The 24734-nt window shown below is 43.6% G+C and overlaps 1 protein-coding gene across 2 annotated transcripts; it reads left to right on the top strand.

The window, feature by feature from the left end:
* The first annotated feature begins 787 nt into the window (after nucleotides 1-787).
* On the top strand, nucleotides 788-24405 carry LOC119491989 (sodium- and chloride-dependent GABA transporter 2-like). Of its 2 annotated transcripts, none has more exons than XM_037776280.1 (15): nucleotides 788-1266; nucleotides 1822-1969; nucleotides 2050-2184; nucleotides 2520-2684; nucleotides 3442-3529; nucleotides 3611-3743; nucleotides 3827-3961; nucleotides 4037-4140; nucleotides 12485-12609; nucleotides 21837-21949; nucleotides 22033-22170; nucleotides 22443-22545; nucleotides 23088-23188; nucleotides 23350-23520; nucleotides 23998-24405. In XM_037776280.1, the coding sequence occupies exons 1-15, from the start codon at nucleotides 1237-1239 to the stop codon at nucleotides 24106-24108; spliced, it is 1800 nt and encodes a 599-aa protein (XP_037632208.1). In that variant the 5' UTR covers nucleotides 788-1236; the 3' UTR covers nucleotides 24109-24405. The 2 variants fall into 2 exon arrangements, with proteins under 2 accessions (XP_037632208.1, XP_037632209.1); XM_037776281.1 differs by having other exon boundaries at nucleotides 790-1266; nucleotides 2544-2684.
* The last annotated feature ends 329 nt before the right edge of the window (nucleotides 24406-24734 follow it).

Below are 24734 nucleotides of genomic sequence, written 5' to 3'. Positions count from 1 at the left end.
TTATTTATCACGATAATTCATTGATTTTAGGGACAAAATATGTTTATTGCACTTTCCCATTTTAATAAAGATGTCGTGCCACATTCCTGCTAATGTAATCTTTGCATCAAAATAAGACTTAAAAAAAGGCTCTTCACCTGGATTCAGTGCATTTACAGCCACAACATTCAGGAATGTTTTTCACACTGTAGGGTGCGCATGTAGCGACATGACAGCCCATCAAAAGTGAAGCCAAAACATCTCTATCGCAAGGTGTTCCTGAGATACAGTATTGTGTTCACGAGAATGGGACAGATATCACGGTGACCTTCGACCACCAAAATCTAATCACTTCATCCTTGATTCCAAGTGTATGAGAGGTCGAAGTAACAAAAATGAATTGATAAAAATCGAGGGGTTTTGTTTACAGCACGCAATTTTTGTTTCCTCCGCCCCTCATAAAAGTGGACGTTTGTGCTGAAATTGGAATATATTCACCAAGGTGTTCTTGAGATATCACGTTCCCAAGAATTGGATGATTTGAGGTCACAGTGACCTTGACCTTCGACCACCAAAATCTAATCAGTTCATCCTTGAGTCCAAGTGGATATCGCGTTCACAAGAATGGGCCAGACGGCCGTACGGATGGACAACCTGAAAACGTAATGTCTCTGGCCACGGCAGTCGCAGACGCGGACGCTGAAAAACATGTTGGACACGTTTGTTATTATTTAACTGCACTTAAACTGAGGAAAGAAACAAATGTTTGCCTTTTGATCTGCACCCCCAGGTGACAGCAGTGTAGATTTCCTGTATTATTTTGCCACGGTAACCAACGAGACACACCCAGGTCTGGCCAGAGTGGAGGGTAGTCCAGTAGCAGGTTAGAGATTGTGATTTTTCTCTAGTATAATTAGTGATGTATCAGTGACAGTAAGTCTCACAGACAGGAGTGTGCCTACCATTTAGCTGCCTTGTTCCTTATTTGGTTTCCTAGGTGTTCCTGCCTATCTGGTGCTGGCTGTGACGGGCCTGGCTCCAAATGAGGAGGCGTCTTTCAGTCATGTAACGCTGCTCGGAGCCGACTAGGAGAGCCTCCAGCAGGTGAAGCTGAACTCCTCCTCCTCTTCATCATCATCATCCTACTCTGTGGAGGAGCTGGTGGGGCGGTTGGACTCTGTTCCCAGAGTCCCCTTCTGTGTTCGACTAACAGGCCGAGACAGCAGAGGAAACAAGCTGGAGAGGGTTTCCGCAGAGATGGTTCAGCCAGCTCACGTTCAGATACAGGTAACGCTAGAGAGAGATGAGAGACTTTATTGTCAACCATCTATATGTAATGCAGTGTTTCCCTATATAAAACATAAAAACATATAAATACAAGTAGTGTAAATAAATGTAAAGTAGTGCAATTAACAACTATAACAGCAGTTTTTGGGTCCCTGAGGATATTTAAAGGAACAGTGTGCAGAATTTCAGAGGATCTTTTAGCAGAAATGTAATATAAAATTTATAACTATGTTTTCATTAGTGTATAATCACCTGAAACTAACAATTGTTGTGTTTTCGTTAGCTTAGAATGAGCCCTTCATATCTACATAGGGAGTGGGTCCTCTTCAGGGAGTCTGCCATGTTTCTACAGTAGCCCAGAACAGACAAACCAAACACTTTCGCATTTTTACGTTACCTGAAGGCCACCGTAGTTCAGCCGTGACAAAGCCTCGGTATTTGACGCACTGGGAACGAGAACGGGCTGAACATGGCCTACTGCAATTTTCAAATCGCAGGAGCTGCAAAATGTGTGTCAAAAAAATGTTTAATTTTAAATTAAATATTGTGCTGCAGACATGTCCAACAAAACACAAGCCAGCGGAGGTGGAGGAGAGAGGACACTGGGGCAGTAAGGTGGAGTTTCTCCTGGCTGTGGCGGGAAATATTGTCGGCCTGGGCAACGTGTGGAGGTTTCCTTACCTCTGCTACAAAAATGGAGGGGGTAAGCAAATATGATGCTCACTACTTGTTACCCCAAATCTGTAGCACAGATGTGCATTGTTGTATACTTTGTAAATTCAGGTGCATTCCTGGTGCCATATCTGGTATTTGTGGTGACCTGTGGCGTACCCCTGTTCCTGCTGGAGACGACTGTAGGCCAGTACACCCAGGAGGGCGGCATCACCTGCTGGAGGAAGCTATGCCCACTGGCCGAAGGTATGCTCCATCTCTAAATGACTGATTAACTCCAGGAGTAGCTGGTAGCTTCATTATTGGCTCCTTTACCATTGTGGGAAAGTTTCTTTCTCAATTTAAAGTAGTTCAATGTTCATTGTGGTAGTCACACAAAGGGTGAATGTGTGAGGCAGTAACACATTACCCACTCAGAAACTGAATGGAGCAAACGCCATATTAAAGACACATTCTCACCACAGAGTAAACATTGACAAACTGCATTGCCTCAGTGACCCTGATTCCAATGAATTTTTTTTATATTTAAACAAGGGCAGTAGGCTCAGAGGTCAAGTTTTCATAATGTTTGTCTATAACAGAAAGTACCAAATGTGGCCCTGCAGGTATTGGCTATGGTGGGCAGCTGATCGTCTTCTACTTCTGTATGACCTACATCATTATTCTGTCCTGGGCTCTGTTCTACCTGGTGTTCTCCTTCAGCTCACAGCTCCCCTGGGCCAGCTGCAACAACTACTGGAACACAGGTAACACTGATACTCTCACATGCATTAAGGTTGACTTGTAACAGACTACTAACATTTATGATGAAGGCCTAATGATATGATAGTAGATATCAACACTTCAGAGACTTTTACATCAATTAAAAGACCCTTCCAGTGATTTAGTTTTGCTCTTCCATAACGTTGGGGGACTTGTGAGAGACAGATTTAAAGAAGAATGGTCAAAATGGCAGCAACAAAAGATGAGATATCCTGACTTTTACCCCTTAAAGATAGAATCGGTTATGTTGAGAAACTAGCAAGAGTACGCTAGATTTGAAAAATTATCCAACCAAAAAACCGAGCCCAGCGTTTCCGACTCTTTTCCAATGAAAGTAGCTGGCAGCATAAACTGCTAACTAGCTTCAAAGTCTCTAAATCTAGAGAGAAAGTCACTGACAGTCCGTCCCTTCAGGCAGGTCTCCCTCCAAAGTCACTCCCCCAAAATTATCATTATGAACGTAAACATATCATAATGAACGTAAACAAAGAACATGGGCATTGTTAGTACTCACAGCTGTCAAGCTTGTGGAACATTCTGGGGACGCGCAATGATGCTCATTTCATGCGGTCCGAATTAAGGAAAAAAATCTTTTCAACTCCACACCAATAGCTTGTAATGCAGGCTGTTTGTTAAAAATATTAAGTCTCAAAGCGAGATAACCCTGAAGATAACCACAGAAGACATTATACATCTGCTTTGTGATTGTTAGTATCATTTCTTTTCTCACTATCGTTTCAGATGACTGCGTGGACTTTTCAACGCGAAATAAAACCTCTGAATGGACCAACCAGACGAACACAACCTCTGCTGCCACAGAGTTCTGGGAGTAAGTCTGCATATAGATGAACAAACTAAGCCTCTATGGGTCTTTTAAATGTGCCAAAATGAGTCCTATTATTCCTTCTAGACGACGAGTGCTGGCTATTTCAGGGGGGATTGAGGAGATAGGCAGCATCAGGTGGGAGTTGCTGTTGTGCCTAATTACAATGTGGATCATCTGCTACTTTTGCATCTGGAAAGGGGTCAGGTCTACAGGAAAGGTATGTATATAAGCCCTAAAACGGTGGTAAAAAGTGTATACAGTGTATTTCTAAATGCCTTAAATTGATGTCTTTTTTTCCAGGTGGTGTATTTTACTGCTACCTTTCCATATGCAATGTTGGTAATTCTTTTGATCCGTGGACTCTCACTTCCTGGTGCTCTACAAGGAGTACAGTTTTATCTTCTGCCTGAACCCTCACGACTCAAAGACCCCCAGGTAGGAGCTTGATGATATACTGTAACAGTGTTGAGTTCATGGACAAATTTACTCACTGTTGCTTTGTTGGAGCAGGTTTGGTTGGAGGCTGGGACTCAGATCTTCTTCTCATACAGTTTGGGTGCGGGCGAATTAACTGTGCTCGGCAGCTACAACACCTACAACAACAACTGCTATAAGTAAGTATTAAATCAATGTGTGACTGAGACTGATGCTCTGACATCAACTTTTCTGACAGATGCACCAGAGGAGTAGGACATCATGTTAAAGAAGACCCATTATGCTCATATTCAGGTGCATACTGAAGGAACTGGCCTTCTACCTCCGAGAGGTCAAGGCCCAGTTACGTGCTGGTTAATCTTGTGTGACAAAGAGAATTTCCAAACAGACGGGTTAAAGCATAATAATACAATTTATTCCGAACAATCAATGTTGCATAAGTAAAATAAAAGAGTTTACAGATATCTGGATCCAACCTACGTGTCCCTGACAACATACAGTGCATGGGTCAGTTCGCGAAGTCTGAACCCCGAGCTATCCCTGATCCAGCGTTTTTATGGTTTACACAATATCAATAGTCATGAGCTTATGGCACGTGATGTTTCTGCTGCATATCTTCTTCTTTGTTTCTCCTTCTGACTCCTTTCTCTCCTTGACCTTACAAAAAGAACAGAGCATGCAGTTCCCGCGTGCCTCCCTGTCCTCGCAAACACTTCATGCACAACAAATCCAACAATCAGGTTATTGCAGGTCATTGTAAGCACTTTTGTACATAATAAATCCAACAGACCCTCTTTTGAACTTAACTAAGTTCACCTACAGATAATGTTACATACAGATATATTTATTATAAGCATAGATAATGTTACGTACAGATGTATTAATTATAAGCATCATCACACAACCTCTTCAGGGTCAACATCTTCACTATCCCCCACCATTTCCAGGAGACCCTGTCTCTCAGCTTGGAACATGGCCATCTGATAAGAAGGAGGTGCATCCGGATGCTTTCGTTGCACAGCAGAAATAATCACACGCTCAGTGAGGTGGCGAATACATGGAATACAGCAACAACCGCATAATACTAAGCATGTACACACAGCTAGGATTGAGGAGAATAGAGATACCACCATGGACTTCCATTTCCCAAAGGTACGGTCTAACCAGTCGTTAATGGGGCTGTTGATACCTGAGTCATCGTGCATGGATTCAGACAGCGTCCGGAGCCCCTCTAGCGCCTTAGTTACAGTCCCGTCCGGCGCTGTATTGTTAGGGATGAAAATACAACATGAGTCTTGGAACATTGAGCATACACCGCCTTTCTCTGCCAGCAGCATATCTAATGCCATTCTATTTTGGATCACCATCAGTGACGTAGGAGCCATTTGTTCAGCTAGTCCGGCAATTGCATCACGGGTTAGATTAGTCAAACGGAGAACATTATAGTGGATGTAGTTAATGCGGTCAACATTTTTGTTAGGAGTGATAGGGATCAGAGCACTTATTATAGGTATGTTTTCAAAACCTGCAGCTATTTGGTCAGCTATTTTATATTCATTAGGGAAGCTACCTCACTACATCATTCTTTATAATCTTGGTTTAGCCTTCCCCCCCTTGTAGCCCACACCTTCCACCCTGCTTCTGAGTGAAAGCATTGTCTATTGTTAAAAAGAGTTACTTGTGATTAGCTAGTTTTAGCAGAGTGCAGAGGCGAGGATGATAAGTAATGTATCTAAACTAGTACAGTCTGTGCTTTCCCAGGTTATTCTTTATCCTTTTATCATGAATAACTAAAATGGTAACTGAAAACACGAAAATACATGAATTGCATTAAGATAGTAATATGAAATGAACGAGGACAAGAGAGGTAAACACAAATGCTACAGCAAACGCTACTAGCAGTTTGTCGTACTGCATGATGCTTCTAGTTTGTTTTCCTGCGCGCAACTGAAAAACTTTTATCTGGGTGATCCTATTTTATACTGGTTTGGGAAAGGAAGTGAAATTTCTCTCTGGTGGATTCTCCCCACCCCTGGTTTCTCTTTTTTATCTATTTTTATCTATTTTTGTCTATTTTTGTCTATTTTAGCATTTATTCTAAGCAACAATTTTTAATACAATGTGATATATAATGTTTTTCAAAAACCACCTAGATGAGTCCACCTAAACAACCATGTTAGCCTGATTTAACTGTAAATACAGGCAAGACCTTGTAACCTTCTTTCCCTTATGTGTATCTCATCACAGTCACAGTTTATACAGTATATGAAAAATAAAAAATTATACGTGACCCTCTTTTCACGTAGCCTGGGCTCCTTGTGGGGCTGCCTCCTCTGCTTCAGGTCCTGTCCTGCTGCTGGAGCACTGTGTTAGGTGCCACCAGTTGAGTCCTTTTCCTGCAAGCTGCACAGCTGTTGCAGTTCTGGCTAGAACCTTGTGTGGGCCTGTCCAACGTGGCTCCGACCACTTCCTCTTTAACACCTTCAACCAAAGGTGTTCCGGGGGTCCGGGGTCAGGTCCTGGAACGTCCTCTGTGACAGGGGTGACAGGTTTGTCACCTGTATAGGAGAGAGCTGACACAAGAGCATTAGCCTTCAAATAGTATGGTCTGTAACCGAGGTCAGGAAGGGGGAGGGGTTTTGGGACGGCCCTGGGAAAGGTCGGCCACACGTAAGCTCAAATGGTGTGAGTCCTGTGATTGTGGATCATACACAGTGCCAAATTTGTGTTGTAGTCCCAGAGCCTTTTCGACAGATTGCAGGTCTTTATTTTTTAAATGTGAACCATTATCTGACCTGATCAATTTAGGAAACCCATGTTTCGGAATGTACTCATTCACCAGACATTAAATGACTGATTTTGCGTCCTCTTTTCCCGTAGGGTAGGCCTCAACCCAACGTGAAAATGCGTCCACAATTACTAGGAGGAATCTTTTCCCCCCAGCCCTTACTCCCATATCTGTGAAATCAATAAAGATTTCCTGTCCCGGGGCAGTGGGAGAAGGATGTTTTCCTGCCCTAGGAGTGATGGTAGGTCTGATGTTACATGTACTACATACGTCACACTTAGTCAAGAAGTCAGTTATAGTAGCATGTTTCCGGGGAATCCACCAGTGGCGGAGATCTCGTAACATCTGTTTGTGGCTTTTATGGTCAAGTCCATGAGTCTGAGTCAATATTGAGGACATCCAACAGGGGGGCATAACTATTTGATCTCCGTTATACCATATACCATCAAACTGTTCTATAGCTCCCTTATCTTCCCAGATGGTTCGTTCTGCTGCTGTGGCAGATTCTTGAGCTTGTATAATGGAGAAATCAGTTATCTCAGAACCGAGATCTGCTGTGGTCATGACCATCATAGTAGGTAAATACCCTGCCGCCTTTTTAGCGGCTGCATCAGCTGCTTCGTTTCCTATACTCTCTAAGTCAGTGCCCTGACTGTGTCCTTTCACTTTGATCACAGCTACCCTCTGTGGTAACTGGATTGCTTCCAACAACTCTTTCATCAACTCCTCATGAGCCATAGGTTTATTCTGACTAGTCTTAAAACCCGCTTGCACCCAGCCAGACATATCTCTGTGAATTGCATTGCACACATACGCAGAGTCTGTGAAAATATTCACTGCCTTCCCTTCCGCTAACCGCAGAGCACAAACTACAGCCGTAAGTTCTGCTGCCTGAGCAGATTGTTTCCCATCAAGAGGTAACACATTATATGTCAGCCTTTGGCCTTCATATGTAAATGAGAAAATGTCCTGTAAATGATCTGCTAAGGGCAGGCAAAAGAAGGTGTTAGCCAAATCTATACATGTGAAAGATGTATGGGCTGGGGTGAGCATCGAGAGAGCAGAGTGGGGGTTCGGTACTGGAGAACAGGAGTCAAAACCAGCTCATTGATGGCTCTTAAATCATGAGCCATTCTGTATGAGCCGGAGGGTTTGATTACTGGCAAAATGGGAGTGTTCCACTGAGAGTAAGATTTTCTTAATACTCCCGCCTTTATCAGTCCTTCAATCGTAGGGGAGATACCCTGGGCTGCTTCCACTTTATGCTTATACTGAGGTCTCCAGATAGGGCAGTAAGTCTTCATCTCGAAAGTTACCGGTTCCATGCTGCACCTGCCAACATCAAAGGGGCCCGTAGACCACAGTGAGGAAGGGAGAGTTGCCAACATGGAAGTGGCTCCTTCACCATCTAACATCTCCCTACCGTGGTGGCGTGTTAGTAACTCATGTTTGCAAATACCTGACACTGCATTGTAGAAGGAGAGTCTATATATGTTAGAGGATGGTGAGATTGAAACCCCCAAAAGGGAAGTGGGAACCCAGTCTGTCAGAGCGACTGCTGCTTTAACCATGGGGCCTAAGTCTTTAGCCTGATGTTTTGGAGCTATGGCTAGGGACACATGGGGAACAGCTTCTTCTGACATGCGATACCATTGTTCTTGTGCTGGGGTTAGTTTTACTGCGGCTGCTACTCCTGCTGGTGCTATATAAACATCTCTTACTCCTATCCCCCAGGTTGTATCTAACAGGTTCTGTTGGAACTCATCTTGATACATAAGATCATTATTTCTGTCATAATTCAGAGTGCAGTGGGGAGGATCGGGAACAGGGAGGTAAGGGTGTAGAGCCCTAATCCATGGTTGCCACATGTTGTAAAAGTCAATCAGAGGGTTTCTGTCGGCTAGCAGGGCCCAATATATGTCTGCACAGGGTGGTGGGGCATCAGGTGAGGTATCAGGACTCAACATGCACATGCGATCAGCACTGGAGGGCGAGGAGCACACCATTTCTTCTCCTCCGGGGAAACTCACTATCACAGCTTCTGGTGAACAATGTACAGAAGCCCCCAGTGCTGCCAAAACATCTCTTCCCAGGAGATCACGTGGACAATCAGGTGCATACAAAAAGGGGTGCTCCATCACCTGTCTCCCAAGCCGGACAGGAAGGGGAACAGTAAAAGGCAGTCTTTGTTCAGTGCCGGAAAATCCCAAAACGGAAACATAGTGAGAGGAAAGGGAACACATAGGTTCAGCTAAGGTGGAGTAACGTGCTCCCGTATCCACCATGAACCATCTTCGCTTTCCGTTCACTGTCACCTGTCCCTCCCTCTCCGTCGGGCACCCCTATGGGAACATTCCTGGCGTATATGGACCAGGTGGAGGTCCCTGCGCAGAGTACCCGCTGTATGCCTGCATTGGAGCTAGCTGTTGGTTTGGTGGAGTCTGTATTGCTGGCTGATATGACTGCTGTGGAGGCCCTCTCATCTGCTGTTGTTGTTTCTGAGGACAGTCACGTGCCCAGTGATCCGGGTTTCCGCAGATGTTACAACTGCCTCCTCTTGGTTGGGCATACCTCCTCCCCCTGCCTCCTCCTCCTCTCCCTCTGCCTCTATTCCGACCTTCATGATAAGGGGGCTGCTGATATGGGGCAGCTTGGTAAGGAACATGATACTGGGGTTGATACATAGCCTGTGACTGGCCCTGCAGTGGATAAGGATTCTGTGGCGGGGCTGGAGCTGGTGTTACAATTTGAGCCATCTGGGTATCTTTTTCTTTCCCTCCCTTTTTCTTATCTGTCGCACGAGTCCGTGCATCTGCCAACTGTAATTTAGTCAACTGAGCTACCATCTCTTTTAATGACTCATTTTCCTCTTCCTCCTCCTTGGTTTCTGCATCCTGATGATGGCAGAAATGTGTTTCCCATCTTGATGATTTTGCCCCTGCCATATCTGGATTCTCTTGCATCTTTCTCTTAACTCCTTCCGGAGCATGTTTTAACAGAGCTATTCTGAACAGAGACTGCTGTGATTCTTTATCTGGGTTCACCCCCATAGCCCCCGCCCACTCTGTCTTTGCTCTTTCTATGAACGTGCGTCCACTCTCCCCGTTCTTAATCTTAAACACCAAGCTGTGGAGCTTACCCGCTGGTATGGGATACTTTTGTCTAATAGCATTACCGAAGGAGGTAGCGTAGGGGTTAAAGTTCCAAAGTACCACCTAACACTTGAAACAATGGTGCCATAACTTCGTTTGTATAATCACTGTCCTGTGGGGTTGGTACCGGACTAGGGGTAGGAGGAGGATAAGGAGGGGGGTTGGGATGTGGGCCAGGTGGGTACTGCTGATGGAGGGACATGTAATGTGGCGGCTGGCTAGTATGTGGGTTTGGTGGTGGGGGTGCGCTAGGACTGGGTGAGGGTTTCACTAGTGGTTTTGCTTCAGCGGTTTTTGCGTGGGTGGCTTTCGTCTGGCTGCCTAAGGCTGATAGTGCAGCCATCTGTATCACATTATATTTTACCAATTTACTTGCCAACTCGTCTTCTTTCTTCCTCAATTTCCTCCTTACAAACATATGTCCCTTTTCTTTGTCTTGTCTTGCTTGCAGCAGCTTTCTATGAACCACCTGTATTAATGCTCTCATCACTGGCATGAATTTGGCTTCACTTCCCGTGGCTGGAAAATGCCCTTCCTTCACTGTCATGTTATACCACTCATCTAGGTCTTGAGTCTCTTTATTTCTAGTCTTGGGATCAAATGTACAGATTACATTGGTCTTAACTTTAGCCCATTGCTGTCCAAATGATAAACGGGGAGGCCCACAGCCACCCCGTTCCTCACAGTCTTTGTCACATTCTCCGTCCATTCTGTCCAGTACTATTTCACACAGGTTTATTCAGTTTATGACAGTAACTAGATTCAGAGTAAATGGGTCGCTATGCCCCTCGCTGTGATCCTACCAACATAAGCTTCTACTGGACACTTTGATGTTCCAGCGATGTTGGCCCAGTATCAACAGTAAGTTTTAATTTTCCTCTGAATACTAGTTATTAATGTACACTCATACAGTTTTTATTACTAAAAGGGCAGCTTTCCTCCTCTTAGTCTTTACCAAAAGGGCAGCTTGCTCCCCTAAATTTCAAAAGGGCAGCTTTCCTCCTCTTAGTCTTTACCAAAAGGGCAGCTTTCTCCCCTAAATTTAAAAAGGGCAGCTTTCCTCCTCTTAGTCTTTACCAAAAGGGCAGCTTGCTCCCCTAAATTTAAAAAGGGCAGCTTTCCTCCTCTTAGTCTTTACCAAAAGGGCAGCTTTCTCCCCTAAATTTAAAAAGGGCAGCTTTCCTCCTCTTAGTCTTTACCAAAAGGGCAGCTTTCTCCCCTAAATTTAAAAAGGGCAGCTTTCCTCCTCTTAGTCTTTACCAAAAGGGCAGCTTTCTCCCCTAAATTTAAAAAGGGCAGCTTTCCTCCTCTTAGTCTTTACCAAAAGGGCAGCTTGCTCCCCTAAATTTAAAAAGGGCAGCTTTCCTCCTCTTAGTCTTTACCAAAAGGGCAGCTTTCTCCCCTAAATTTAAAAAGGAAGTCTTTACTTCTGCAATATTTATCATTACAAAGGAGATTCAGCACAACAAGAGAGATAATTTAGAGTAAGCCAATATGCAGAGTTCGATAAAACAGGTTCTGCTCACCTTTAAGATTTCAGGGATCCCTTTGTCTCTCTCGCCGGTCTGTCCGTCCTTTGGACACGCTTCTCAATGCCGAAGATCACGTCGGGGTCACCAATTGAAGGAACTGGCCTTCTACCTCCGAGAGGTCAAGGCCCAGTTACGTGCTGGTTAATCTTGTGTGACAAAGAGAATTTCCAAACAGACGGGTTAAAGCATAATAATACAATTTATTCCGAACAATCAATGTTGCATAAGTAAAATAAAAGAGTTTACAAATATCTGGATCCAACCTACGTGTCCCTGACAACATACAGTGCATGGGTCAGTTCGCGAAGTCTGAACCCCGAGCTATCCCTGATCCAGCGTTTTTATGGTTTACACAATATCAATAGTCATGAGCTTATGGCACGTGATGTTTCTGCTGCATATCTTCTTCTTTGTTTCTCCTTCTGACTCCTTTCTCTCCTTGACCTTACAAAAAGAACAGAGCATGCAGTTCCCGCGTGCCTCCCTGTCCTCGCAAACACTTCATGCACAACAAATCCAACAATCAGGTTATTGCAGGTCATTGTAAGCACTTTTGTACATAATAAATCCAACAATACTTGTATTTGAGGTTTCTACTACAACATGTTTATATGCTTTATTGTTCAAAAAACACATTATTTTTCTCATACCGGCTGTGCTGCAGCACCTCTTTTCACCTCCTGCCCTCCCTCCCGGAAAGCCCAGTCTGCTCTGATTGGTCATCTGGCCCACTTTGTTGTGATTGGAACCAAACTCGTCAAACTCCGCTCGGGCTCCGCTCTAACTAGCTTTGTTTGAGTTGAGGTCGTGCCAAACTAGCTGCTAGGCAGGTATTATGCAAATGTCTTACTTGGTGACATCACCACGTTACAGAAGAAAAGGCAGGACTTCAATCAAGGCGTTTCAGTTAGTTTAGGAGCAGTGTTTCTGTGAGAGAGAGTAACTCTATTTGGCGTGGACTTTGGAAAAACCACAATAGCACAATAGTTCCTCTTTAACAACTACATGCTATGAATTCATAGAGTACGCGCATGTTTTTTGTGTTTTGCAGGGATTGTCTGTGGCTGTGTTTGCTAAACAGTGGTACCAGTGTGGTAGCTGGCTTTGCAGTCTTCTCTGTGCTGGGATTCATGGCTCATGAGCAGGGCGTTCCTATTGCAGAAGTGGCCGAGTCAGGTAAAGCAAGCCAGTGGAGGTATTCAGAAAGATGCAACCTCATCTTCCTGTACCCATATGTTACAGAGCATCACATCATTCTGGCACCGTGCTACAGCCTATGATTTTTTTTTGTTAAACTACAATTTCAATAATAAACCCTTAAGCTTAAAATGATGATATTTGACATTTTGTAACCACATGACCGTCATTATACAGCATTCTAGATCAGAAACCGCAGGACTAAACTATCTAACTGTATACAAATTAGTTAAAACTAGTAGGGCTGCCCCCTCTTAGTCGATTAATCAACTAATTGATTTGGTCTTAGTCGACTAAGATTTCTTTAGTTGATTAGTCATTTTTTATGATTTTTCCATGCTGAATGACTCATTTCCAAGAAACTTATGAGCACATCTCTGGTAAACACAATATTTAAAGTAATCTAATAATATCAAATATAATCAGTCACGGGGGACATTTTACAGCAGGACTTTTACTTGTAATTGAGTATTTTTACATTATTGTGTTGGCACTTTTACTTAAAGTAAAGCTCCTGACTACTTCTTCCAGCACTAGTCCACAATGGGTAAATATTTGCTGCCATCTTTAGGACAAGCATAGACATGACAAGCTCACTGACAGTTACTCAGCCAGTGTGTGCATTGAAGGAACTGGCCTTCTACCTCCAAGAGGTCAAGGCCCAGTTACGTGTTGGTTAATCTTGTGTGACAAAGAGATTTTCCAAACAGACGGGTTAAAGCATAATAATACAATTTATTCCGAACAATTAATGTTGCATAAGTAAAATAAAAGAGTTTACAGATATCTGGATCCAACCTACATGTCCCTGACAACATACAGTGCATGGGTCAGTTCGTGAAGTCTGAACCCCGAGCTCTCCCTGATCCAGTCTTTTATGGTTTACACAATATCAATAGTCATGAGGTGTGACGCGTGATGCCTCTGCTGCATTCCTCCTTCCTCGTTATCACCTTCTGGCTCCGTCCTCATGACCTTGGAACATAAAACATCATCTGCCACACTCCCCTCTTTTCTCACCCTTGACTCTATTCATAAAACATCCAATAGTGAGGCCTTTGTATGCATTTTTAGAGTATAATAAATCCAACAGATATTTTAGAGTATAATAAATCCAACAGACCCTCTTTTGAACTTAACTAAGTTCACCTACAGATAATGTTACATACAGATATATTTATTATACGCATAGATAATGTTACGTACAGATGTTTTAATTATAAGCATCATCATGTTACGTACAGATGTTTTAATTATAAGCATCTTCACACAACCTCTTCAGGATCAACATCTTCACTATCCCCCACCATTTCCAGGAGACCCTGTCTCTCCGCTTGGAACATGGCCATCTGATAAGGAGGAGGTGCATCCGGATGCTTTCGTTGCACAGCTGAAATGATCACACGCTCAGTGAGGTGGCGAATGCATGGAATACAACAACAACCACATAGTACTAAGCATCCACACACAGCAAGGATTGAGGAGAATAGAGATACCACCATGGACTTCCATTTCCCAAAGGTACGGTCTAACCAGTCGTTAATGGGGCTGTTGATACCTGAGTCATCGTGCATGGATTCAGACAGCGTCCGGAGCCCCTCTAGCGCCTTAGTTACAGTCCTGTCCGGCGCTGTATTGTTAGGGATGAAAATACAACATGAGTCTTGGAACATTGAGCATACACCGCCTTTCTCTGCCAGCAGCATATCTAATGCCATTCTATTTTGGATCACCATCAGTGACGTAGGAGCCATTTGTTCAGCTAGTCCGGCAATTGCATCACGAGTTAGATTAGTCAAACGGAGAACATTATAGTGGATGTAGTTAATGCGGTCAACATTTTTGTTAGGAGTGATAGGGATCAGAGCGCTCATTATAGGTATGTTTTCAAAACCTGCAGCTATTTGGTCAGCTAGTTTATATTCATTAGGGGAGCTACCTCACTACATCATTCTTTATAATCTTGGTTTAGCCTTCCCCCCCTTGTAGCCCACACCTTCCACCCTGCTTCTGAGTGAAAGCATTGTCTATTGTTAAAGAGTTACTTGTGATTAGCCAGTTTTAGCAGAGTGCAGAGGCGAGGATGATAAGTAATGTATCTAAACTAGTACAGTCTGTGCTTTCCCAGGTTATTCAGATTTATCTGAGTACACAAACTCTACACAAGGGTCATGGTATTTTCTCTCACATTCCCTAAAACATTTAAAATACATGACAAATCACATGAAGAAAGTTTGTACAGAAGAACGAGGACAAGAGAGGTAAACACAAATGCTACAGCAAACGCTACTAGCAGTTTGCCGTACTGCATGATGCTTCTAGTTTGTTTTCCTGCGCGCAACTGAAAAACTTTTATCTGGGTGATCCTATTTTATACTGGTTTGGGAAAGGAAGTGAAATTTCTCTCTGGTGGATTCTCCCCACCCCTGGTTTCTCTTTTTTATCTATTTTTATCTATTTTTGTCTATTTTTGTCTATTTTAGCATTTATTCTAAGCAACAATTTTTAATACAATGTGATATATAATGTTTTTCAAAAACCACCTAGATGAGTCCACCTAAACAACCATGTTAGCCTGATTTAACTGTAAATACAGGCAAGACCTTGTAACCTTCTTTCCCTTATGTGTATCTCATCACAGTCACAGTTTATACAGTATATGAAAAATAAAAAATTATACGTGACCCTCTTTTCACGTAGCCTGGGCTCCTTGTGGGGCTGCCTCCTCTGCTTCAGGTCCTGTCCTGCTGCTGGAGCACTGTGTTAGGTGCCACCAGTTGAGTCCTTTTCCTGCAAGCTGCACAGCTGTTGCAGTTCTGGCCAGAACCTTGTGTGGACCTGTCCAACGTGGCTCCGACCACTTCCTCTTTAACACCTTCAACCAAAGGTGTTCCGGGGGTCCGGAGTCAGGTCCTGGAACGTCCTCTGTGACAGGGGTGACAGGTTTGTCACCTGTATAGGAGAGAGCTGACACAAGAGCATTAGCCTTCAAATAGTATGGTCTGTAACCGAGGTCAGGAAGGGGAGAGGGGTTTTGGGACGGCCCTGGGAAAGGTCGGCCACACGTAAGCTCAAATGGTGTGAGTCCTGTGATTGTGGATCATACACAGTGCCAAATTTGTGTTTTAGTCCCAGAGCCTTTTCAACAGATTGCAGGTCTTTATTTTTGAAATGTGAACCATTATCTGACCTGATCAATTTAGGAAACCCATGTTTCGGAATGTACTCATTCACCAGACATTTAATGACTAATTTTGCGTCCTCTTTTCCCGTAGGGTAGGCCTCAACCCAACGTGAAAATGCGTCCACAATTACTAGGAGGAATCTTTTCCCCCCAGCCCTTACTTCCATATCTGTGAAATCCATAAAGATTTCCTGTCCCGGGGCAGTGGGAGAAGGATGTTTTCCTGCCCTAGGAGTGATGGTCGGTCTGATGTTACATGTACTACATACGTCACACTTATTCAAGAAGTCAGTTATAGTAGCATGTTTCCGGGGAATCCACCAGTGGCGGAGATCTCGTAACATCTGTTTGTGGCTTTTATGGTCAAGTCCATGAGTCTGAGTCAATATTGAGGACATCCAACAGGGGGGCATAACTATTTGATCTCCGTTATACCATATACCATCAAACTGTTCTATAGCTCCCTTATCTTCCCAGATGGTTCGTTCTGCTGCTGTGGCAGATTCCTGAGCTTGTATGATGGAGAAATCAGTTATCTCAGAACCGAGATCTGCTGTGGTCATGACCATCATAGTAGGTAAATACCCTGCCACCTTTTTAGCGGCTGCATCAGCTGCTTCGTTTCCTATACTCTCTAAATCAGTGCCCTGACTGTGTCCTTTCACTTTGATCACAGCTACCCTCTGTGGTAACTGGATTGCTTCCAACAACTCTTTCATCAACTCCTCATGAGCCATAGGTTTATTCTGACTAGTCTTAAAACCCGCTTGCACCCAGCCAGACATATCTCTGTGAATTGCATTGCACACATACGCAGAGTCTGTGAAAATATTCACTGCCTTCCCTTCCGCTAACCGCAGAGCACAAACTACAGCCGTAAGTTCTGCTGCCTGAGCAGATTGTTTCCCATCAAGAGGTAACACATTATATGTCAGCCTTTGGCCTTCATATGTAAATGAGAAAATGTCCTGTAAATGATCTGCTAAGGGCAGGCAAAAGAAGGCGTTAGCCAAATCTATACATGTGAAAGATGTATGGGCTGGGGTGAGCATCGAGAGAGCAGAGTGGGGGTTCGGTACTGGTGTAACAGGAGTCAAAACCAGGTCATTGATGGCTCTTAAATCATGAGCCATTCTGTATGAGCCGGAGGGTTTGATTACTGGCAAAATGGGAGTGTTCCACTGAGAGTAAGATTTTCTTAATACTCCCGCCTTTATCAGTCCTTCAATCGTAGGAGAGATACCCTGGGCTGCTTCCACTTTATGCTTATACTGAGGTCTCCAGATAGGGCAGTAAGTCTTCATCTCGAAAATTACCGGTTCCATGCTGCACCTGCCAACATCAAAGGGGCCCGTAGACCACAGTGAGGAAGGGAGAGCTGCCAACATGGAAGTGGCTCCTTCACCATCTAACATCTCCCTACCGTGGTGGCGTGTTAGTAACTCATGTTTGCAAAGACCTGACACTGCATTGTAAAAAGAGAGTCTATATATGTTAGAGGATGGTGAGATTGAAACCCCCAAAAGGGAAGTGGGAACCCAGTCTGTCAGAGCGACTGCTGCTTTAACCATGGGGCCTAAGTCTTTAGCCTGATGTTTTGGAGCTATGGCTAGGGACACATGGGGAACAGCTTCTTCTGACATGCGATACCATTGTTCTTGTGCTGGGGTTAGTTTTACTGCGGCTGCTACTCCTGCTGGTGCTATATAAACATCTCTTACTCCTATCCCCCAGGTTGTATCTAACAGGTTCTGTTGGAACTCATCTTGATACGTAAGATCATTATTTCTGTCATAATTCAGAGTGCAGTGGGGAGGATCGGGAACAGGGAGGTAAGGGTGTAGAGCCCTAATCCATGGTTGCCACATGTTGTAAAAGTCAATCAGAGGGTTTCGGTCGGCTAGCAGGGCCCAATATATGTCCGCACAGGGTGGTGGGGCATCAGGTGAGGTATCAGGACTCAACATGCACATGCGATCAGCACTGGAGGGCGAGGAGCACACCATTTCTTCTCCTCCGGGGAAACTCACTATCACAGCTTCTGGTGAACAATGTACAGAAGCCCCCAGTGCTGCCAAAACATCTCTTCCCAGGAGATCACGTGGACAATCAGGTGCATATAAAAAGGGGTGCTCCATCACCTGTCTCCCAAGCCGGACAGGAAGGGGAACAGTAAAAGGCAGTCTTTGTTCAGTGCCGGAAAATCCCAAAACGGAAACATAGTGAGAGGAAAGGGAACACATAGGTTCAGCTAAGGTGGAGTAACGTGCTCCCGTATCCACCATGAACCATCTTCGCTTTCCGTTCACTGTCAACTGGAGACAGGGCTCTGCCAGCCCCTACCCCTCCATCTCCGTCGGGCACCCCTATGGGAACATTCCTGGTGTATATGGACCAGGTGGAGGTCCCTGCGCAGAGTACCCGCTGTATGCCTGCATTGGAGCTAGCTGTTGGTTTGGTGGAGTCTGTATTGTTGGCTGATATGACTGCTGTGGAGGCCCTCTCATCTGCTGTTGTTGTTTCTGAGGACAGTCACGTGCCCAGTGATCCGGGCTTTCGCAGATGTAACAACTGCCTCCTCTTGGTTGGGCATACCCCCTCCCCCTGCCTCCTCCTCTCCCTCTGCCTCTATTCCGGCCTTCATGATAAGGGGGCTGCTGATATGGGGCAGCTTGGTAAGGAACATGATACTGGGGTTGATACATAGCCTGTGACTGGCCCTGCAGTGGATAAGGATTCTGTGGCGGGGCTGGAGCTGGTGCTACATTTTGAGCCATCTGGGTATCTTTTTCTTTCCCTCCCTTTTTTTTATCTGTCGCACGAGTCCGTGCGTCTGCCAACTGTAATTTAGTCAACTGAGCTACCATCTCTTTTAATGACTCACTTTCCTCTTCCTCCTCCTTGGTTTCTGCATCCTGATGATGACAGAAATGTGTTTCCCATCTTGATGATTTTGCCCCTGCCATATCTGGATTCTCTTGCATCTTTCTCTTAACTCCTTCCGGAGCATGTTTTAACAGAGCTATTCTGAACAGAGGCTGCTGTGATTCTTTATCTGGGTTCACCCCCGTAGCCCCCGCCCACTCTGTCTTTGCTCTTTCTATGAACGTGCGTCCACTCTCCCCGTTCTTAATCTTAAACACCAAGCTGTGGAGCTTGCCCGCTGGTATGGGATACTTTTGTCTAATAGCATTACCGAAGGAGGTAGCGTAGGGGTTAAAGTTCCAAAGTACCACCTAACACTTGAAACAATGGTGCCATAACTTCGTTTGTATAATCACTGTCCTGTGGGGTTGGTACCGGACTAGGGGTAGGAGGAGGATAAGGAGGGGGGTTGGGATGTGGGCCAGGTGGGTACTGCTGATGGAGGGACATGTAATGTGGCGGCTGGCTAGTATGTGGGTTTGGTGGTGGGGGTGCGCTAGGACTGGGTGAGGGTTTCACTAGTGGTTTTGCTTCAGCGGTTTTTGCGTGGGTGGCTTTCGTCTGGCTGCCTAAGGCTGATAGTGCAGCCATCTGTATCACATTATATTTTACCAATTTACTTGCCAACTCGTCTTCTTTCTTCCTCAATTTCCTCCTTACAAACATATGTCCCTTTTCTTTGTCTTGTCTTGCTTGCAGCAGCTTTCTATGAACCACCTGTATTAATGCTCTCATCACTGGCATGAATTTGGCTTCACTTCCCGTGGCTGGAAAATGCCCTTCCTTCACTGTCATGTTATACCACTCATCTAGGTCTTGAGTCTCTTTATTTCTAGTCTTGGGATCAAATGTACAGATTACATTGGTCTTAACTTTAGCCCATTGCTGTCCAAATGATAAACGGGGAGGCCCACAGCCACCCCGTTCCTCACAGTCTTTGTCACATTCTCCGTCCATTCTGTCCAGTACTATTTCACACAGGTTTATTCAGTTTATGACAGTAACTAGATTCAGAGTAAATGGGTCGCTATGCCCCTCGCTGTGATCCTACCAACATAAGCTTCTACTGGACACTTTGATGTTCCAGCGATGTTGGCCCAGTATCAACAGTAAGTTTTAATTTTCCTCTGAATACTAGTTATTAATGTACACTCATACAGTTTTTATTACTAAACGGGCAGCTTTCCTCCTCTTAGTCTTTACCAAAAGGGCAGCTTGCTCCCCTAAATTAATTCAGCTTTCCTCCTTTTAGCTCTACTAAAAGGGCAGCTTTAATTCAGCTTTCCTCCTTTTAGCTTTACTAAAAGGGCAGCTTTAATTCAGCTTTCCTCCTTTCAGCTTTACTAAAAGGGCAGCTTTAATTCAGCTTTCCTCCTTTTAGCTTTACTAAAAGGGCAGCTTTAATTCAGCTTTCCTCCTTTTAGCTTTACTAAAAGGGCAGCTTTAATTCAGCTTTCCTCCTTTTGGATTTACCAAAAGGGCAGCTTTAATTCAGCTTTCCTCCTTTTAGCTTTACTAAAAGGGCAGCTTTAATTCAGCTTTCCTCTTGGATTTACCAAAAGGGCAGCTTTAATTCAGCTTTCCTCCTCTTGGATTTACCAAAAGGGCAGCTTTAATTCAGCTTTCCTCCTCTTGGATTTACCAAAAGGGCAGCTTTAATTCAGCTTTCCTCCTCTTGGATTTACCAAAAGGGCAGCTTTAATTCAGCTTTCCTCCTCTTGGATTTACCAAAAGGGCAGCTTTAATTCAGCTTTCCTCCTCTTGGATTTACCAAAAGGGCAGCTTTAATTGAGAAAGTCTTTACTTCTGCAACATTTATCACTACAAAGGAGATTCAGCACAACAAGAGAGATAATTTAGAGTAAGCCAATATGCAGAGTTCGATAAAACAGGTTCTGCTCACCTTTAAGATTTCAGGGATCCCTTTCTCTCTCTCGCCGGTCTGTCCGTCCTTTGGACACGCTTCTCAATGCCGAAGATCACGTCGGGGTCACCAATTGAAGGAACTGGCCTTCTACCTCCAAGAGGTCAAGGCCCAGTTACGTGTTGGTTAATCTTGTGTGACAAAGAGATTTTCCAAACAGACGGGTTAAAGCATAATAATACAATTTATTCCGAACAATTAATGTTGCATAAGTAAAATAAAAGAGTTTACAGATATCTGGATCCAACCTACATGTCCCTGACAACATACAGTGCATGGGTCAGTTCGTGAAGTCTGAACCCCGAGCTCTCCCTGATCCAGTCTTTTATGGTTTACACAATATCAATAGTCATGAGGTGTGACGCGTGATGCCTCTGCTGCATTCCTCCTTCCTCGTTATCACCTTCTGGCTCCGTCCTCATGACCTTGGAACATAAAACATCATCTGCCACACTCCCCTCTTTTCTCACCCTTGACTCTATTCATAAAACATCCAATAGTGAGGCCTTTGTATGCATTTTTAGAGTATAATAAATCCAACAGATATTTTAGAGTATAATAAATCCAACAGCATGGGCTCATACAGTAACATTTGGTAAACACATTCATTGTCACTCGTGTAGTTATGGTAAGCCCTAACTGTGCTCACATCTCTTCTCTTCCAAAATATTTACAGTACAAACACAATCAGACTGGTTTCATATCAGTACAAACTACATTCCTTCAATCATCAGCAGACACTCAGATTCAAACTGATACATCTCATATAAGGGTACATGTGTACATATCTATCAACAGACATCTATGCTATAACAATATAATAGACATTATCATAAGCAAGCACTTCTAGATATAAAATATTGTCAATCATGTTCACTCAGTGTTTTTTCACATATTCACCCTTTTTTGTTCCACATCGGGTAATATTATTAAAGAAATAAGAGAAACTGTACATGATCACGAGAATATAGTTGCCAATTTGGCCTTTTTGTTTTCAGGGACAAAGATTCTTGCCATTACAATCTGCATCCAGTTCTCTGCAAATGTCTTTTTCTTGAGACACACGTTGAGAGATCTTCAGTACGGTGTTGTGCTTCGGTGTTTCTCCTCTTCCTCCTTGGTTAAACAACAAAGGCAGATAGTAGACGGTGACGAGTCATTGTTGTGTTCCAGGTCCAGGTTTGGCGTTCATTGCGTACCCTCAGGCTGTAGCCATGATGCCTCTTCCCCAACTGTGGTCCATCTGTTTCTTTGTCATGCTCATTCTCTTGGGTCTGGACACACAAGTAAGACGAACACTTGATGAACTCTTTGCGGAAGAACATATTCACATTTGGAAATGTGCTTATTCTGTCTTTTCTCTGTACAGTTTGTTGCCATGGAGGTGATGATGACATCCATCACAGATATGTTTCCCAAAGTAATGCGCAGGGCAGGCCGGCGGGAACGTTTCCTCCTCCTCTTCTGCCTCATATGCTTCTTCGCTCAGCTCGTCATGATCACTGAGGTCAGTATTTAGTCTTATACCGTATGTACATTTATTAGTTATTAATCCATTATGGCAATGTCTCGCTGCCAAAATATGACATTTTTATAACATGAATTTGTTTTATCCTTACGCTATAACAAGATGCTTTCAGCTTAAGCCATTTTAATTATTACAACATATAGTAAGTTGATATATTATGTGAAAAAAGCAGCAGGAATAGGCTTCCATGCATCTGAGGTTGATGTATAAAGTAAAATGAATCAAATAAATGTCTTTGCTGTTGCCTCCAGGGAGGAATGTATGTGTTCCAGATGTTTGACTACTACGCTTGTAACGGAGGCTGCATCCTCTTCCTCTGTGTGTTTGAAACTCTGGCACTGGGATGGATATTTGGTAGGTATGCTGTTTTTTAAAGGGGCACTGTCTTCAGCAATTTCATATTGGACCTAAATAAAGGACCGATTTAAAAAGAAAGATCAAAATCAAAGCAGCAGAGGCTGAGATATTGAGATATCTTGACTTTTAGTCCCTTGAGTTCTACAAACGCTGAATGGTACATTTCCCATAATGCATCAAAACCCTGATGACATCATTAGGGTTATATTCTCAGACTTGACAAAGCTCCTCGGGGCTGAGTAATATCCCAACTCGTCACATACGGCCGCTTTGTCACGTCCCGTAGTTAGGTTTAGGAGAGAACTACGTGGTTGGGCTTAAAACTACTAAGTTTGTGCAGTGAAAATGAAACTGAATGTTGTGAACTCGGGCCATGTGTTTGTTGGACCCATCCACCACCCTGTGGGTGTCTTTTTGCTCTTAAAACTACGATGCCAAGGGGTCTGTACAAGCGTCGGTATGTGATGAGCTGGGATGAGAACGTGTTGTTTGACCTGTTCGTTTTATACTGATCATCCAACCTCATCTCCTATGAAAAGGGGCAGATCGGTTGTATGGCATCATTAAGGACATGACAGGTGTGCACGCCAACCCGTTCTTTAAAATCTGCTGGCTTTACCTCACACCGGCGATCTCACTGGTGAGTCACTTTCAATGTTGCATATAAGCAAAATGAACACAGCTTTGGTCCTCATGTACACCTGAATATGTTTTATGTCCTTTGGGTTTTTATGCTAGATTAAATTCTAATACTGAAATGTCCAGACAACTACTGAATCTCTCTCTCTATTGTTTTCTCAGGGCACTTTTATATGTTCTTTAGTTAAGTACCAACCTTTGACCTTTAATCGCTGGTATGTATACCCAGCCTGGGCGTACGTGTTGGGCTGGGTACTGGCCCTTTCCTCCATCCTACTTGTACCGGGATGGGCGCTGTATAAACTGGGAACTGGGACTGGGAACCTCAGTCAGGTGGGACAACTGTGAAATTGATTGTGATAATTAATTCAAGAATGACATGGTGTTGAATAATGAATACATTGAGTATGTTCCAATAACAAGCAAAAGAGCAATGTATGTCTGTAGTTAAACAGATTTTATCACCACACCCACTCTAAAACGCTTCAAGAAGCTGAAGCTTCCTATAAAATGTCCGAAAAGATTCTACAGATAAATTACGTTTGACATCTACGAGTTGTAGTTTTTAGGATTATTATTATTATTATTATGAGGATGTTGTAGTGAGGGTCTTTAAAAGTGTGAAATGTTTAGGTTTATTAATCAATATATACAGTACATAATGTTGATTTCCAGAGTACAAACTATATTCTGAAGGATCTAACAGCCAGCAGCCAACACATACTATGCAACCACCTCAAAACAACGTGATAGTTATTGTTTTACATATTTGCTTCAAGTTATTGGTGATTATTTCTCTCAATTTCTTAGCGTTTTCATCATCTGTGCCGACCCGACCCTGACTGCTCACTGACCCAAAAGAGAGAAACTGAGCTGCAGCACATCGGAGGGGAAGATCTGCAACAGCTCACCACCAGCTGATATGAAATGTCAAATGATCCTGAACTCTTTGTCAACTGCAATATGTGTATAACAACTAAGATTGGGTACTAAGCGGGCGGGTTACTGATTGTGATATTACTTTCTCTGCTTCTCTTAAGTCTACCATCCAAAGGTCAAAGACAAGCAAGACATGTCTTATTTATTTTAGCTTTATCATGCTGGTTTATCAGATTCCTATTTGAATCCAAATGTAAACTTAAAACATGTATAATTTAGGGCTGCACGATTATGGCCAAAATGATAATCACCATTATTTTTTATCAATATTGAGATCACGATTATTTATGACGATAATTCATTGATTTTAGGGACAAAATATGTTTATTGCACTTTCCCATTTTAATAAAGATGTCGTGCCACATTCCTGCTAATGTAATCTTTGCATCAAAATAAGACTTAAAAAAAGGCTCTTCACCTGGATTCAGTGCATTTACAGCCACAACATTCAGGAACGTTTTTCACACTGTAGGGTGCGCATGTAGCGACATGACAGCCCATCAAAAGTGAAGCCAAAACATCTCTATCGCAAGGTGTTCCTGAGATACAGTATTGTGTTCACGAGAATGGGACAGATATCACGGTGACCTCCGACCACCAAAATCTAA

Source organism: Sebastes umbrosus, chromosome 7, assembly GCF_015220745.1.
Source record: "Sebastes umbrosus isolate fSebUmb1 chromosome 7, fSebUmb1.pri, whole genome shotgun sequence".
In the NCBI taxonomy this organism is placed as follows: Eukaryota; Metazoa; Chordata; class Actinopteri; order Perciformes; family Sebastidae; genus Sebastes; species Sebastes umbrosus.
The sequence above is the reverse complement of the archived record's forward strand: the minus strand, read 5'-3'. Positions and strand labels throughout refer to the sequence as shown.